At 37.2% G+C, this 17,913-nt stretch overlaps 1 protein-coding gene across 1 annotated transcript in view; it reads left to right on the plus strand.

Annotated features, from left to right (window-relative positions):
* CPD (carboxypeptidase D) overlaps positions 1-17,913 on the plus strand; it is a 73,754-nt gene that overhangs the window by 14,485 nt on the left and 41,356 nt on the right. Inside the window, exon 3 of the mRNA XM_068531592.1 lies at positions 17,644-17,786. Within this exon, the coding sequence (XP_068387693.1) occupies positions 17,644-17,786 (143 nt within the window). The remainder of the gene's footprint in view (positions 1-17,643; positions 17,787-17,913) is intronic.

Here is a 17,913-nt window from a genome sequence, read left to right on the forward strand (position 1 = left end):
TATACCAGTAGTTATTGTAATACTTCAATCTATAAAGATTTTTTTTGATGTGAACCATTTTTAAAGTCTGTATTGAATTTGTTACAGTATTGATTCTGTTTTATGCTTTGGTTTTTTGGCCTCGGGGCACGTGAGATCTTAGTTAGCTCCCCGACCAGGTATCAAACCCATACCCCCTGCGTTGGAAGGCGAAGTCTTAACCACTGGACTGCCAGGGAAGTCCCAATAATTCAATCTAGAAAACAAAAATTTAATAGGGCATTAATGTCATTAGAAATTAAGAGAAATTTAAATATGCATACATACATATTATTATAGATTGAAGGATTATAGGATGATCAATGAAGGACTTTCAAGCATAAAAGTATATCCCATTTGAAGCAGCAGCATAGCACAGGGAGATGGGCTTGGTGCTTTGCAATGACCTAGAGGGGTGGGATAGGGAGGATGGGAGGGAGGCTCAAGAGGGAGGGGATATGGGGACACGTGTATTCATATGGCTGATTCGCGTTGTTGTGCTACAGAAACTAACACAGTATTGCAAAGCAATTATACTCCAATAAAGATCTATTAAAAAAAAAAAGTATGTCCCAGTTGAATAACAATCTGTGGAGCAAGTGGAATGGAAACAAAAGTTCAAGTTTCTTTTACAAAAGAAAGCTATAAAATTCCTCCTGTTGAAGAAGAGTGTTCATGCAAGTTTTAAAAGATGATTCTAGGAATCAAATCTCTGTAGTATTTTTATTTATTTGAATCCACCTAAAATAACAATGTAAAGGCTTTATTTAAAAAATAAAAATTTACATTATGCAATAAATGACATTGTTACTATTTAAATTTAAAATCAAAACTTTTAGGTACCAACTTTAAAATGTGTGAAGTGTTGCATAATTTTTCAAGATGATTTTCCTATGAATAAAAAAGTTTGAAGGTCATTGGTTTAGATAGCCCAGTAAGAGACTAATGGATTTTAGAGGCTTGATTATTTATGATTGTTAATGAGTAGGATAAATAGCAGATCCTTTATACTGTTAATAAAGTGCTTTATTGCTTTGAGGTATGCCTATGGTGAATGTTTCATTCCCAAAATTAAAATTTTCTTTGACTGGATAATGTTCTGAAATCAGACATTTTATCCTTTAGTCTATGTTGAGCCACATAACATATCAGCTTAAAAAGATAAACAAATGTATTAACTGAATCTGGTAGTAGCTGCAGCTGTCAGAAATGTCAGGCCTATCTGCAGATCAGTGTTCTCTGTGACAGTGAACTCTAGCTCTAGCTTTGCATAAGTAGGTTTTCTGTTAAGGAAAAAATCAAGACAACGGATCTGGACCAGCTACTTAGCTAAGATTACTTATTATACAGTCTTTGACATTTAGTATTGGAAAAATAATGTGAAGTTTAACACAGATGGCAAATAATGCCTATTTGTGGCATCTTGAAAAAAATTCTTAAATTATTCATAACTCAGTTAATATCCCCATTTGTTTCCAGTTTTTTAGATGATTTTTAAAAGTAGTTTTTAAACTAAAACTTGAAGTTGGTGAATAAAGACTTTTTGATATTCTGAAGTTAGGATAGCTTTATCATTTTTGTCTTGCAAACTAAAAGTTAGTTTGCTACTCTTCTTTTTTTTTTTTTTTAAAGAATTGTTTCTTTTTTTTTTTTTTAAATTTTATTTATTTATTTATTTTTGGCTGTGTTGGGTTTTCGTTTCTGTGTGTGGGCTTTCTCTAGTTGCGGCGAGCGGGGGCCACTCTTCATCGCAGTGCGCGGCCTCTCACTGTCGTGGAGCACAAGCTCCGGACACACAGGCTCAGTAATTGTGGCTCACGGGCCCAGTTGCTCCGTGGCATGTGGGATCTTCCCAGACCAGGGCTCGAACCCGTGTTCCCTGCATTGGCAGGCAGATTCTCAACCACTGTGCCACCAGGGAAGCCCAGTTTGCTACTCTTCTGACATTGATTGACTCCTGTGAGTTTCGAAAGAGGTAGATTAAGGTGTATATCATGGCTCACTAATTGCCTTCTGGGACTGGCTCATTATTATAGACTCAGAGGAAATGTGCTTTATTTTTATGAGATTTCATTGAGAGAAGGATATTTTGTGTGCATCTTTCTGTTATTGATTTCTATGTAATTCCATCATGTCAAAGAACATACTTTGTATAATTTCAGTTCTTTTAAATCTTTTATCTTTGTTTTATGGCCCAGGATATGGTCTGTCTTGGTAAATATTCCACATGTACTTGAAAAGAATGTGTATTCTGCTGTGGTTGGGTAGGATCTACTATAAATGTCATTTAGATCTAGTTAAGTGATGCTGTTTTTCGATTCTTATCTAGCCTTTGCTGACTTTCTGTCTACTTTTTCTGTTGATTACTGAGAGAGGACTACTGAAGTCTGCAACTATAATTGTGGATTTATTCATTTCTTCTTTTAGTACTATCAGTTTTTGTTTCATGTATTTTGAAGTTCTTTTGTTAGGTGCCACATTTAGGATTGTTATATTGTCTTGGTGAATTGACTCTTTTAACATTATGTACTATCCCTCTTTATACCTGGCACTTTTCCTTGCTCTGAATTCTACTTTATATGATATTAATATTTGATTTGTGTTTGCATGGTATATTTTTTCCATTCTTTTAACTTACTATACCATTATATTTAAAGTGAGCATATATTGTGGTTGGGACTTGTTTTTAATTCAATTTGACAATTTCTTTTAATTGGTGCATTTGCACCATTTATATTGAATATAATTGTTGATGTGTTTGGTTTAAGGTCTACCTTTTTATTATTTTTCTGTTTGTCCTTCTGTTTTTTATTCCATTGTTTCCTCTTTCCTGCCTTCTGTTGTATTGTTTGGATGTTTATCATATCATTTTAACTGTAGTATTTTAACTATATCTCTTCGTAAAGTTTGTTTTGGTAGTTGCTCTGGGAATTACAATATACATACTTAACTTTTGACAGTTCTACCTAGAAGTAGTATTTTACCACCTCAAGAAGAACGTACACATCTTACCACCACACCCTTTACCCTCCCCCACTTTATGCGGCAGTTTTATTATATGTATATTTTTTATATATGTACCTTAAAACCCCCACCAGTGTTATGATTTTTGCTTTCAACTGATATACATATTTTTGAAATATGTATACTGATATACATATTTTTGAAATATTTTGATGTACATACTTTTTTCATTTCTGAAGTTCCAAGTTTTTCTCTGCTATCATTTCTCTTCTACCTGAAGAACTTTCTTTAACATTTCTTTTAAAGCATGTCTGCTTGTGGTGGATCATTTTTGCTTTCCTTCACCGAGAATATCTATTTCTGCCTTTGTTCCTGAAGGATATTTTCCCTGAATATAAAACTCTAGGTTCTGGGTTGACTATTCTTTTTCTTTTTTTTTTAAATTGTTTTGTGCCATTGCCTTCTGGCCTTCATGGCTTCTGATGAGAAATTCACAGTCATTTAAATTGTTTCCCTACATAAATGTATCATTTTTCTCTGACTACTTTCAAGATTTTTTCCTTTGTCTTTGTATTTCAGTAGTTTGACTATGAAGGATCTAGGCATGAATTTCTTTGAGTTTATCCTATTTGAGATTTGCTGAGCTTTTTGAAATACAAGTTTATGTCTTTTGCCAAATTTGGGAAGTTTTCAGCCATTATTTCTTCAACACTTTTTTTTTTTCAGCATAGCACTCTTTTCCCTCTCCTTTTGAGTCTCCAGTGGCAAGAATATTAGACTTTTTGGTATGTCCCTAAAACTCGGTTCTTTTTTTTTTCCTCTGTATTCAGATTAGGTAATTTCTATTTATCTTCAAGTTAACCCTCTTTATCTTTGTCACTTCCATTCTTCTGTTGAACTCATCCAGTAAACTTAAAATTTTGGGTTATATTTTTTACTTCTGAACTTTCTATTTTGTTCTTTTTTACATCTTCTGTTTGTTTCTTTTATTTCATTTCAAGAATGTTTAATCTTACTTCCTTAAAGCATGGCTATAATAATTACTTTAAGGTTAGTCTGATAATTCCAACATCTGGGTAATCTTGGGGTCGGTGTGTATTGATTATTTTTTCCTTGCAAGTTGTTGACTTTGACTAGTTCTTTAAATGTCAAATAATTTCGGATTATATTCTGAACATTTTGAATCTTAGGTTATAAAATCTGAGCCTTGTTTAAACCCTATAAAAATGGTAACTTTTTGTTTATTTGTTCTGACAGTGAATGACCCACTGTCAGACTTGTTCAGTTGTGAGTTTTGACTCGCCTTTTGTAGGCTGTGATTCCAATGTCAGTTCAGTTTTCAAAGCCTTTACACTGCCTGTTCGGATCTCTCCTATGTGAGCACCACCCAGGGAGCAGTCTGAGACCTGGTCAGTGGTCTGTTCTGTAGATCAATTCCCAATGCTTTTGGTATGTTGTTTAGGGTCAGACCCTTACATGTGCAGTTCAGAGTTGAGCCCAGGAGTTCATAAAAAACTTCATAGAATCCCTTTTTTGAGCTCTCTCCTGTCTGCAGTCTCATAATCTCTGGCTTCCAAGGTCTCCCAAAATAGATCATGAATAAAGACATCATAGGGTGTCAACTGTCATTAGTTGTCAGGGAAATACAGATTGAAACCACAATGAGATACCACTATACACCCACCAGGATGCTTAAAATTAAAAAAGGCTGACCAGTTGCTTGAGCAGCTTGTTAGTTAAGGTTGCAGAGCAATTGGAACATTCATACCTTGATGGGGGGAGTGTGAAATGGTACAGCCACTTTGGAAAACAGTTTGACAGTTTCTTATGAAGTTAAATTTACACTTACCACATGATGCAACCATGCTTCTCCTAGGTATTTACCCAAAAGACATGAAAAAATATGTTGACACTAAGACTTAGGCACAGTTTTATTCATAATCGCCAAAAGCCGAAACCAAGTCAAATACCTGCCACATAGTGAATGGATAAACAAATTGTACTATATCCATACAATGGACTATATAATAATAAAAAGGAGAATTTGTATATATAACAATATGAATGAATATCAAAAGTGTTAGGCTAAGTGCAAGAAGCCTGATACAAAAGACTATACATTGTATGACTTCATTTATATGAAATTCTGGAGAAGGCAAAAATATAGGGAAAGAAATTAGATTAGTGGTTGCCCAGGGCCTGGGAGCAGAGGGGAGGGAACTTTCTGGGGTGATGCAAATGTTCTGTATCTTGATTGTGGAAGTGGTTATATGACTGTACACATTGCACTGTACATTTAAAAGGGATTACAGTGTATAAATTATACCACAATAAACCTAAGTTTTAAAAAAAGCTGTAAAGCAGCATGTAGATCACAGAGATTGTCAAAGTTGTTTTGGATCGGTTACTTCATACTTGGGTAAAGGGGAACTGAGAAACTCTGTAGGCTTCAAAGAAGAATAAAATTTAAAGTATCCTACAAAAAGATGTATCTTGTATATGCTGTTTTATAACCTTTTTTATTATTACATGGTCAATATCATGACTATAAGTGTGTGTCTGTAACATTTTAAATTATTGCATAGTAGCCCATTTTATATCATATTTACTAAACTGGTCCACCATTTTTGGACCCTCAGGTTGTTCCCTGTTTTATTCTCCTTCAAGTTAAACACTATAGTCCTTATCGCTGTAGCTGTTATCTTAGAATAAATTCCTGGAAAATGAATTTCTGTGTTAAGGTCATGCCTATTTTAAAGATTTTATATACATATTGCTAAATTGTTACCCAGCAATATTCTATATGCCTTTATTTTTATCTGGGTTTTCTTTTCAGTCTTTTTTTTTACCTTTTTAAGGCGGTTTTTTTTTTTTTTTAAATTAATTAATTTATTTATTTTTGACTGTGTTGGGTCTTCGTTTCTGTGCGAGGGCTTTCTCCAGTTGCGGCGAGTGGGGGCCACTCCTCATTGCGGTGCGCGGGCCTCTTACTGTCGCGGCCTCTCTTGTTGCGCAGCACAGGCTCCAGACGCGCAGGCTCAGTAGTTGTGGCTCACGGGCTTAGTTGCTCCATGGCATGTGGGATCTTCCCAGACCAGGGCTCGAACCCATGTCCCCTGCATTGGCAGGCAGATTCTTAACCACTGCGCCACCAGGGAAGCCCTAAGGCAGTTTTTTGATCAACAGATAGTTTACAGTTTTTAGGTAGTTAAATCTATCATTTATGGCTTTATACTACTTTGCTGTCATACTTAGAAAGGCTTTCCTCATCCTGAGAGTATAAAAATACTAGTTGGCTTCTGATTTTGTTTATGGCTACATTTTTACATCATGTTCCATGTGGACTTAAGCCTTTATTTGGTATGATCTGAGGTAAATCTCACCTATACTTTTGTCACACAGTTAACCAGTTATCCATGTAACAGTTACTAATTCTTTCCCCGTTGGGTTTTTGTTTTTTTTTTTTAATTTTATTTATTTTATTTATTTTTGGCTGCATTGGGTCTTCCTTGCTGTGTGCAGGCCTTCTCTCTTTGGGGCGAGCGCGGGCTACTCTTTGTTGCGGTACACAGGATTCTCATTGCGGTGGCCTCTCTTGTTGCAGAGCACAGGCTCCAGGCGTGTGGGCTTCAGTAGTTGTGGCACATGGGCTTAGTTGCTCCACGGCATGTGGGATCCTCCTGGACCAGGGCTTGAACCCGTGTCCCCTGCATTGGCAGGCAGATTCTTAACCACTGCACCACCAGGGAAGCCCTCCCCGTTGGTTTTAAATGTCTTTAATTATATCCCAAATGCTTTTGTTTCTGTTATTGTGCTTTCTATTTTGTTCTGCTGGTTTATTTATTTTGACATCTTAATTGCACTGCTTTAGTAAATATGGTTTTATAATACATTGTAATATCTGGCAATGCAAGTCTCTATTATCATTTTAATTTTTTAATGTTTTCTTGGATACTTTCACCCATTTATTTTTCCAAATTCCAGATCATTTTGTCCAGTTCCAATAAATATCTATTTTTCTGCATGATGCTTGTAAATTAATTTCGGGGAAATTTGATATTGTTATAAGCCTCCTATCTGGAAGCATGAAATTTACATCCCTTAGTAAAATTTTATAACGTTGATTTATATTATGCATTTTATTACATTGAATCCTATACATGTTGTGGGTTTTGTTGCTGGCATCTTTCTTCTGTTACATTTTCTGATTATTGCTGAAGTATAGGAAAGACATTTTGTTTTGTTTTTTTACACGTCATTTTACATGACTTTCTGTTGGGTAGTGTCTTATCAAAGGAAAATTTGGGAAACATATGTCAAGATTTCATTAATATTCTATTATATATCTCCACTAGGTTCCACATGGTAAAGTTAATATTAATTCTATGAAGATGTGTTACAGTTAGGTACACTATTCACTGTAATATTTCCCCAAATCTATAGAATCTACAAAAAGAGATTTGTCATCATGAATCAGACCTTTAGTTTTAGATTGTTCGTAGAGTTATATGTTACAAAATCACTATTTATATAAAATGTGATCTGTAGGACCAGAGGCCACTGAATGTAGTTTCTTCTCTGAGAACTAGGTCTTATTTTTAAAAGATTTCTGTCCTTCCTCCCCACCCTTACCCTGGGCATATGTTTGTATGTGTTATTGATTGGAGCTGGCTAGTTACAGTCCTATTAAAGTTACATCTAAAAAGATGAGTAGATAACACTCTAAAATATGACTGTAAGCTTTGTCTTCTTGTTGCTGTTAGCTAGTATTTCTTAAATTACTGCTGAAGTAACACAATTAAGGGGTAGACAAAAGAATGCTAGGACTCAAGCCTGGTGATTATAGTATTATAAGTAGTCTACTTCACTGCATTCTGGCATAATTAAAGCGCGAGTTGACTGTGTTTGCAATTTAATTCAGCTATTAAGTTTTTTTTTCCTTAGACGGGAAGATTTTTTTTCTATTAAGTTTTACATATGCAGAAAAATAGATTAGTTCACATTTGTATTGCTCTGAAATTATTTGTATGTGTTCTGTGTTTCTTTTCCTCACCAAGACTAAACTCTGAATGGAAATATGTCTCCTATTTATAAATCCCTGTAATCTTAGTTTAATGACTTACAATGACCATTGTACTGTGACCAATACAGTAGTAAATATTGGAGATTAATAAATATGATATACAATGAATAACATATGTATGTGTACATGTGAGTCAGAGTTACCAAAGATGATCAGAGGTCAACAATGACTGAAGGTGACTTACGTCACTTAATGACTAAATATGACTGGTAGGGATGTGAAAATCAGCATCTCACCATTTTTCTTCCAGACCCAAAGTAAGTGCCAAGATGCTGGAAGATAAGAGAAAACCAAAAGATGGATAGCTTGCCTTCTAAGAAAAAAGGTTAAGACAAAGTTACTGGGCTTGTGGTAGTGGTAAACCTGCACATACATTTTACGAAGACAAAGTCTATTTGACATCTCCACATGGATGGTCAATGGGAATCTCAAATTTAATGCATTCAAAACAGAAGTCTTAATCTCCCACTGACCCAGCCTACTTACTTTCATTCCTTCAACAAATATTTACTGAAGGAATACGATGTGCCTGGTACTGTTCTTGTGCTTGGAATATCCATCAATGAGCATAACAAATATTCTGCCCTTGTGTTGCTTATAATCTAGCGAGGAGGAACAGGCACTAAATAAGGAACATAATAGGTAAATTGTTAGGTACTGTAGAAAAAAAAGAAAAAAGTAGAAAAGGGTGAGAGTGCTGGTGAGATGGGCTTGGGGACAGCGATGGGGAGAAGTAAGGAGCAACTTTAAGTGGGGAGATCAAGGTGAGCCTAATTGTCAAGTTGAAATTGGAGCAAAGAGCTGAAGGTGAGAGGAGGGAGTTAGTCAAGTAGAGATATCTGGGGGAAGAGCATACCAGGCAAAGGAAACAGCTAGAACAAAGACCCAAAGTCAGGAGGTACCTAGTGTATCCAGTGAACAGCGGGGAAGCCAGTGTGGCTGGTGCACAGCCAGTGATGGGGAGAGTATAAAAGGAGGTTAGAGAGGGAAGGGGAGTGGTGGTGGACAAATCATGCAGAGGCTTAGGCTTTGGCTCTTAGTCTGAGTGAAATAGAGAGTCATTGTATAGGGGAATAACATCCGACTTACATTTTAGCGGAATTTCTCTGGCACCTCTGTTGAGAAAAGAACATAGAACGGCTAGGGCAGGAACAGGGAGACCTATTAAGAGTGATTGCAGAAATCCAGGTGGAGAAACGATTGTGGCTTGTATTAGGGCAGCAGCAGTAGAGGTGAGGAGAAATCTTGGGATTCTGGATATATTTTGAAGTTAGAACTAGCACGATTTCCTGATGCTTTAGATGTGGGATGTGACTCCAGGGCTTTGGGCCTGAGCAACTAAGTTCTTCTAGTGCCATTGACCATCATGGGAGAGACTGGTTTAGGGAAGATGAGAATATGTTAGGTTTGTGATATCCAAGTAGAGATATTGAGTAGGCAATTGGATGGACAAGTCTGGATTCTGGGAAAGAGGTGTAGGCTGGACATAGAAATTTGAGAGTTGTCAGCCGGTAGATAATATTTAAACCCCATGGGGCTGCATGAGACACCAAGGGCATAAGTGAAGAAAGAGAAGAGGATCAAAGACAGAGCCTTAGGCATGCCATATCTGTTTCCTTTGTTCTCCTTCATCCTCTCAGTTAATGACACTAATAACACTGTCTCCCTAGTTTCTCAAGCCAAAAATCTAGACACCATCCTTGATTCCTTTTAAACAAGTCCTATCTACATCCAAATCTCTCTGCTTTATCTCCATTACCAGCAACCTAGTCAAATCCATCATTCTCTTCTAATTCATCTTCCTGCTTTCCTTTTTGTTTCCCTATAGTCATTTTTCACTCAGCAGTCAGAATGATCTTTTAAAAAGGCTGTTCAGATTATATCACACCTCTGCTCAAAACCCTCCAATGTTCTGTGCAGCAAGGGAGACAATCAACAGAGTGAAAAGGCAACCTACTGAAAATATTTGCTTACCATATATCAAACCAAATATTAACCCCATAAGGGGTTAATATTCAGAATATATAAAGAACTCCTACAACTCAACAAAAAACAAGTAATCTGATTAATAAACGGACAAAGGACTTGAACAGACATTTCTTCAAAAAACATATAAACGGCCAACAGACATATGAAAAGATGCTTAATATCATTAATGATCAGGGAAAAGCAAATCAAAACCACAATGAGATATCACCTTATACCTCTTAGGATGACCACTATCAAAAATACCAAAATAGCAGGTGTTGATGGGGATGTGGAGTTTGCACAGTTGGTAGGAGTATAAAACAGTGCAGTTGCACAACTTTGTACAGTTGGTAGGAGTATAAGACAGTGCAGTTGCACAACTTTGTACAGTTGGTAGGAGTATAAGACAGTGCAGTTGCACAACTTTGTACAGTTGGTAGGAGTATAAGACAGTGCAGTTGCACAACTTTGTACAGTTGGTAGGAGTATAAGACAGTGCAGTTGCACAACTTTGCACAGTTGGTAGGAGTATAAGACAGTGCAGTTGCACAACTTTGCACAGTTGGTAGGAGTATAAGACAGTGCAGTTGCACAACTTTGCACAGTTGGTAGGAGTATAAGACAGTGCAGTTGCACAACTTTGCACAGTTGGTAGGAGTATAAGACAGTGCAGTTGCACAACTTTGCACAGTTGGTAGGAGTTTAAGACAGTGCAGTTGCACAACTTTGCACAGTTGGTAGGAGTATAAGACAGTGCAGTTGCACAACTTTGCACAGTTGGTAGGAGTATAAGACAGTGCAGTTGCACAACTTTGCACAGTTGGTAGGAGTATAAGACAGTGCAGTTGCACAACTTTGCACAGTTGGTAGGAGTATAAGACAGTGCAGTTGCACAACTTTGCACAGTTGGTAGGAGTATAAGACAGTGCAGTTGCACAACTTTGCACAGTTGGTAGGAGTATAAGACAGTGCAGTTGCACAACTTTGCACAGTTGGTAGGAGTATAAGACAGTGCAGTTGCACAACTTTGCACAGTTGGTAGGAGTATAAGACAGTGCAGTTGCACAACTTTGCACAGTTGGTAGGAGTATAAGACAGTGCAGTTGCACAACTTTGCACAGTTGGTAGGAGTATAAGACAGTGCAGTTGCACAACTTTGCACAGTTGGTAGGAGTATAAGACAGTGCAGTTGCACAACTTTGCACAGTTGGTAGGAGTATAAGACAGTGCAGTTGCACAACTTTGCACAGTTGGTAGGAGTTTAAGACAGTGCAGTTGCACAACTTTGCACAGTTGGTAGGAGTATAAGACAGTGCAGTTGCACAACTTTGCACAGTTGGTAGGAGTATAAGACAGTGCAGTTGCACAACTTTGCACAGTTGGTAGGAGTATAAGACAGTGCAGTTGCACAACTTTGCACAGTTGGTAGGAGTATAAGACAGTGCAGTTGCACAACTTTGCACAGTTGGTAGGAGTATAAGACAGTGCAGTTGCACAACTTTGCACAGTTGGTAGGAGTATAAGACAGTGCAGTTGCACAACTTTGCACAGTTGGTAGGAGTATAAGACAGTGCAGTTGCACAACTTTGCACAGTTGGTAGGAGTATAAGACAGTGCAGTTGCACAACTTTGCACAGTTGGTAGGAGTATAAGACAGTGCAGTTGCACAACTTTGCACAGTTGGTAGGAGTATAAGACAGTGCAGTTGCACAACTTTGCACAGTTGGTAGGAGTATAAGACAGTGCAGTTGCTATGGAAAACAGTATGGAGCTTCCTCAAAAAGTTAATAATAGAATTACCATATGATTCAACAATCCCACTTCTGGGTGTAAGTACAACAGAATTGAAAACAGGATCTTGAAAAGATATTTGTACACCCATGTTCATTGCAGTGTTAATCACAATTGCCAAGAAGCAACCTAAATATTCATTGACAGATGAATGGATAAAGAAAATTTGGTATATACGTACAAAGGAATATTATTCAGCCTAAAAAAGAAGGCAATGACATCTGATAAAGGACTGTTATCCAAAATATATAAAAAACTCTTAAGACTCAATACAAAGAAAACAACAACTGCATTAAAAAATGGGCCAAAGACCTTAACAGACAAAGATAGACAGATGGCAAATAAACATGAAAATATGCTCCACGTCATATGTCATCAGGGAAATGCAAATTAAAACAAGTTACCACTACACACCTATCAGAAAGGCCAAAATCCAGAACCCTGACAACAGCAAATGCTTGTGAAGATGTAGAACAACAGGAACTCTCATCCATTATTGGTGGGAATGCAAAATGGTACAGCCATTTTGGAAGATAGTCTGGTGGTTTCTTACAAAACTAAACATACTCTAATCATACAACCCAGCAATTTTTCTCCTTGGTATTTAACCAAAGGAGTTGAAAACTTATGTTCTCACAAAAACCTGCACATAGATGTTTATAGTAAACTTTATTCATAATTGTCAAAACTTGGAAGCAACCAAGATATTCTTCAGTAGGTGAATGGGTAAAATAAACTGTGGTACATCCAGACAAAGGCATATTATTCAGCACTAAAAGGAAATGAGCTATCAAGCCATGAAAAGACATGGAGGAGGGAATTCCCTGGCAGTCCAGTGGTTAGGACTCCACACTTCCACTGCAGGGGGCCCAGTTTCGATCACTGGTCAGGGAGCTAAGATCCCGCAAGCTGCGCAGCCAAAAAAAAAAAAAAAAAAAGACGCAGAGCAACCTTGAATACCTATTACTAAATGAAAGAAACCAATCTGGAAAGGCTACATACTATATGATTCCAACTATATGACACTCTGGAAGAGGCAAAGCGATATGGAGATAGTAAAAAGATCAGTGGTTGCCAGGGGTTAGGGAGGAGGACGGGATGAATAGGTGGAGCATAGAGGATTTTTAGGGCAGTGAAACCACTGTGTATGATACTATAATGGGGAAACATGTCATTATACATTTGTCAAAACTCATAGCATATACAACACCGAGAATGAACCCTAATGTAAACTATGGACTTTGGGTAGTAATGATGTGTTGATGTAGGTTCATCTGTTGTAAGAAATGAAGATTTTTGCATCTGTGTACATCAGGAATATATTCTTTTTCTGTAGTGTCTTTGTCTGGTTTTGGTACCAGGGTAATGCTGGCCTTGTAGAACAAATTTGGTAGTGATTCTTCCTCTTCAACTTTTTGGAATAGTGTGAGGAGGATAAGTATTAACTCTTTTTTAAATGTTTGGTAGAATTCAGCTGTGAAGCTGTCTGGCCCTGGACTTTTGTTTGTTGGGAGTTTTTTGATTACTGATTCAATTTTATTATTGGTAATCAGTCTGTTCATATTTTCTATTTCTTCCTGATTCAGTCTTGGAAGATTGTATGTTTCTAGGAATTTATCCATTTCTGCTAGGTTGTCCAGTTTGTTGGCATAAAATTTTTCATGGTAATCTCTCATGATCCTTTGTATTTCTGTGGTGTCGGTTGTAACTTCTCTTTCATTTCTGATTTTATTTATTTGGGCCATCTCTTTTTTATTTGTGTCAAGGTATTTATTTATTTCCTCTTTGATTTCTTCATTGACCCATTGGTTGTTTAGTTGCATGTTGTTTAGCCTCCACACGGTTGTGTTTTTCCCATTTTTCTTATTGTAACTGATTTCTAATTATTGTGATCAGAAAAGAATGCTTAATATGATTTCAGTTTTCTTAAATTTATTGAGACTTGTTTTGTGGCCTAGCATGTCATCTCTTTCGGAGAATGTTCTATGTGCACTTGAAAAGAATGTATATTCTGCTGTTTTTGGATGGACTATTCTGTATATATTTATTCAGTCAAACTGGTCTGATGTGTTGTTTAAGGCCAGTATTTCCTTATTGATTTTTCTGTTTGGATGATCTATCTATTTATGAAAATATGTTAAAGTTCCCTACTACTATTGTGTTCTGTCTTTCTCTTTGTATGTCTGTTAATATTTGCTATCTATATGTATTTAAGTTCTCCTGTGTCGGACATACAGATATATACAAGTGTTATGTGCTCTTGTTGGCTTGATCCCTTTATCATTATGACATTCCCTTTTTTGTCTCTTGTTACAGTCTTTGTTGTAAAGTTTATTTTGTCTGATATAAGTATTCCTACCTCAGCTTTCTTTTCATTTCCATTTGAGTGGAATATCTTTTTCCATCTCTTTACTTTCAGTCTGTGTGTGTCTTTAGATTTGAAGTGAGTCTCTTATATGGGTCTTATGTTTTTATCCATTCAGCCATCCTGTGTCTTTTGATTGGAGCATTTAGTCCATTTACATTTAAAGTAATAATTGATAGGTATATACTTATTGCCATTTTGTTAATTGTTTTTCTGGGTTTTTTTGTAGTTGTTCTTTGTTCCTTCCTTCTCTTGTCTCTCTTCCCTTGTGATTTGATGACTATTTTTAGTGCTATGTTTGGATTCCTTTCTCTTTATTTTTTGTGTATCTCTTAACAGTTTTTGGTTTGTGGTTACCTTGAGGTTCATGTATAATGACCTTTGTATATAGCTGTCTATTTTATGATGATCTCTTAAGTTTGAAGGGATTCTAAAAGCCCTACATTTTTACTCCCCCCACCCCTACACCACGTTTTATGTTTTGATGCATATTTTATATCTTTTTATTTTGTGTATCCCTTAACTATTTATTGTAGATATAGATGATTTTACTACTTTTGTCTTTTAACCTTTCTACTAGAGTTATAAGTGGTTGATCCACTACCTTTTACTATATGTTTGTCTTTGCCATTGAGATTTTTTCTTTACTCATTTTCTTACTTCTAGTTGTGGCCTTTTCTGCTTGGAGAAGTCCCTTTAACATTTCTTGAAGGGCTGGTTTATTGGTGATGGACTCCTTTAGCTTTTGTTTGTCTGTCAAACTCTTTATCTCTCCTTCAATTCTGAATGATAATCTTGCTGCGTAGAGTATTCTTGGTTGTATTTTTTTTTTTTCAGCACTTTGAGTATATCATGCCATTCCCTTGTGGCCTGCTAAGCTTCTGCTGAAAAGTTAGCTGGTAGCCTTATAGGAGTTTCCTTAAATGTAACTAGTTGTTTTTCTCTTGATACTTTTATGAGTCTCTTTATATTTAATTTTTGACATTTTAAATATGTGTCTTGGTGTGTACCTCTTTGTGTTCATCTTGTTTGGGACTCTCTGTGCTTCCTGGAACTGGATGTCTGTTTCGTTCCACGGGTTAGGGAATTTTTCAGCTACTATTTCTTCAAATAAGTTCTCTTCTCTTTTTTATCTTTCTTCTCTTTCTGGGACCCTATAACGCAAATGTTAATATGCTTGATGTTGTCCCAGAAGTCACTTAAACTATCCTCATTTTTTTTTTCCTGTTCAGCTTGGGTAATTTTTACTACTCTGTCTTCCAGATCACTGGTACATTATTCTTTATCATCAAATCTACTGTTGATTCCCTCTAGTGTATCTTTCATTTTATTTTTATTTTTTAATAAAAATTCATGTGTCCCTTTCTATTTACTTATTTATTTATTTATTTTAAATTTTATTTATTTTTGGCTGCATTGGGTCTTCGTTGCTGCACGCGGGCTTCCTCTAGTTGTGGCGAGTGGGGACTACTCTTCGTTGCGGTGCACAGGCTTCTCATTGCGGTGGCTTCTTTTGTTGCAGAGCACAGGCTCTAGGTGCACGGGCTTCAGTAGTTGCAGCACGCAGCTCAGTAGTTGCAGCATGCAAGCTCTAGAGCGCAGGCTCAGTAGTTGTGGAGCACAGGCTTAGTTGCTTCTCGGCATGTGAGATCTTCCCGGACCAGGGATCGAACCCATGTCCCCTGCATTGGCAGGCAGATTCTTAACCACTGCGCCACCAGGGAAGTCCTAATTTTCATTTTAGTTACTGTATTCTTTAGCCCTAATTGGTCTGTTTTATATTTTCCAACTCTTTGTTGAAGTTTTCACTGTGTTCATCCATTCTTCTCCTGTGTTCAGTGAGCATCTTTATGATCATTACCTTTAACTCTTTATCAGGTAGGTTGCTTATCTCCATTTCATTTAGGTCTTTTTCTGAGGTTTTGTCTTATTGTTTCATTTGGAGCACATTCCTCTGTCTCTTCATTTTGCCTAATTTTCTGTGTTGATTTTCTTTGTATTAAATAGGTCTGTTATGTCTTCCGATCTTGGAGAAGTGACTTTATGTTGGAGATGTCCTATGGGCTGAGCAGCTTGCTCCCCTCTGGGCAGACACTTCAGGGGTGTTCCCTATGAGGGCTGCTTGTGCCTTTCTGTTGTGGCAGGGCCAACTGCTTGGGCACATTGATGGTCGGGGCAGGCCCCAGCATGACTGACTGTGATGCTCAGCATTGTTTGACGACTGTGGGCATGCTAGTGGGTGAGGCAGGCCCCTGGCTCTAATAGGCTCGAAAGAGGATTCCAGAATGATGCCTGTCAGTGCTGGTGTCAGCATGATAGAATGAGATCACAAAAATGGCTGCTGCCAGCATCTCAGTCCCCAGGGGGAGTCCCAGCTGCCTCCTGCCTCTCCTGGAGGCTATCCAATATCAGCAAGTGTGTCTGATTCAGGTGCCTTTCAAACTGTTGCCTCTGTGCTGGGACTTGGAGCGAGTGTATTTTTGCATGCACCCTTATGAGCAGAGTCTTGGTTTCCTACAGCTCTCTGGTACTCCTGAACATAAGCCCCACTGGCTTTTAAGCCAGACATTTTGGAGGCTTGTCTTCCTAATTCAGGACCCTGGGCTAGGGAGCTCAGTGTTGGTCTTGGACTCCATGCTCCTCAGGGATGACTGTCACAGTTGTGATATTCCTCCTGCTTGTGCGTCGTTGCACCAGGGGTGTGGGCCCTGACTAGACTGCATCTCCACCCACCCACCCCATTTTGTTGTGGCTCCTTCCTCATATCTTTAGCTGTGGAAAATCTTTTCTGTTATTCTTCAGGCTGTTTCAGAGGTAGTTGTTCTGTAAGTAGTTGTAATTTTAGTGTGCCTATGTGAGGAGTTGAGCTCAGGATCTTTCTACTCTACCATTTTGATCCAGACCCTTCTTGTCACCTTTGTGATACAGGGAGTGCAGTTAGAATAGTAAGCCCTTAATAATGCTTTGGTGTGAATACCCTTTATAACTTTAAGATCATGAGTATTCTTCATGTTCATTTTGTCAAAAATCTTCACCTCTCTGTGCCTTACTTCTCACATCTGTAAAATGGGTGAAATAGCAATACCTACCTCAAAAAGTTTTTGTAAAGATTAAATGTTAATACACATAAAGGTCATAGAACAGAGCTGGCATATAGTAAACACTCAAATGTAGAGTGGTTATCATTATTGCCATTGTTATTAACTATTATATTCATGCTCTTTATAGCTGTTTATCCTATCAGTCAAATGTATTTCCTTTATGTATATTCCTTTCCAAGGTGTATTCCTTTTGCCTTCCTTGTTAGTGTCCTCTATAATTCAAGAGCCTTCTCCAATTTCAAACAATTTAATGAAAAGAGAATTTATACATGCAGAGATGACTGATTTAATTTCTATGGTCTTTTTGAGAGTAGAATTCTGAGAATAAACTTATTTTTTCCTTCATGTTTCAGGTGGCATGCAAGATTACAATTATCTATGGGCCAACTGTTTTGAAATCACATTAGAACTGTCTTGTTGCAAGTACCCACCAGCTTCGCAGCTTCAACAAGAATGGGAGAACAATCGTGAGTCTTTGATCACATTGATTGAAAAGGTAAAAGCTGAATGGAAGGTTGGCGTATGGTAATAATTGATTAAATAAGGGAGAAATTTGTGTATATGAACAACAGTTTATTCTAGATACCCTTTATTTCTGTTTTTATTATTTAAGATTGTAGATT

This window comes from Eschrichtius robustus, chromosome 20 (assembly GCF_028021215.1).
Source record: "Eschrichtius robustus isolate mEscRob2 chromosome 20, mEscRob2.pri, whole genome shotgun sequence".
NCBI classification, from domain to species: Eukaryota; Metazoa; Chordata; class Mammalia; order Artiodactyla; family Eschrichtiidae; genus Eschrichtius; species Eschrichtius robustus.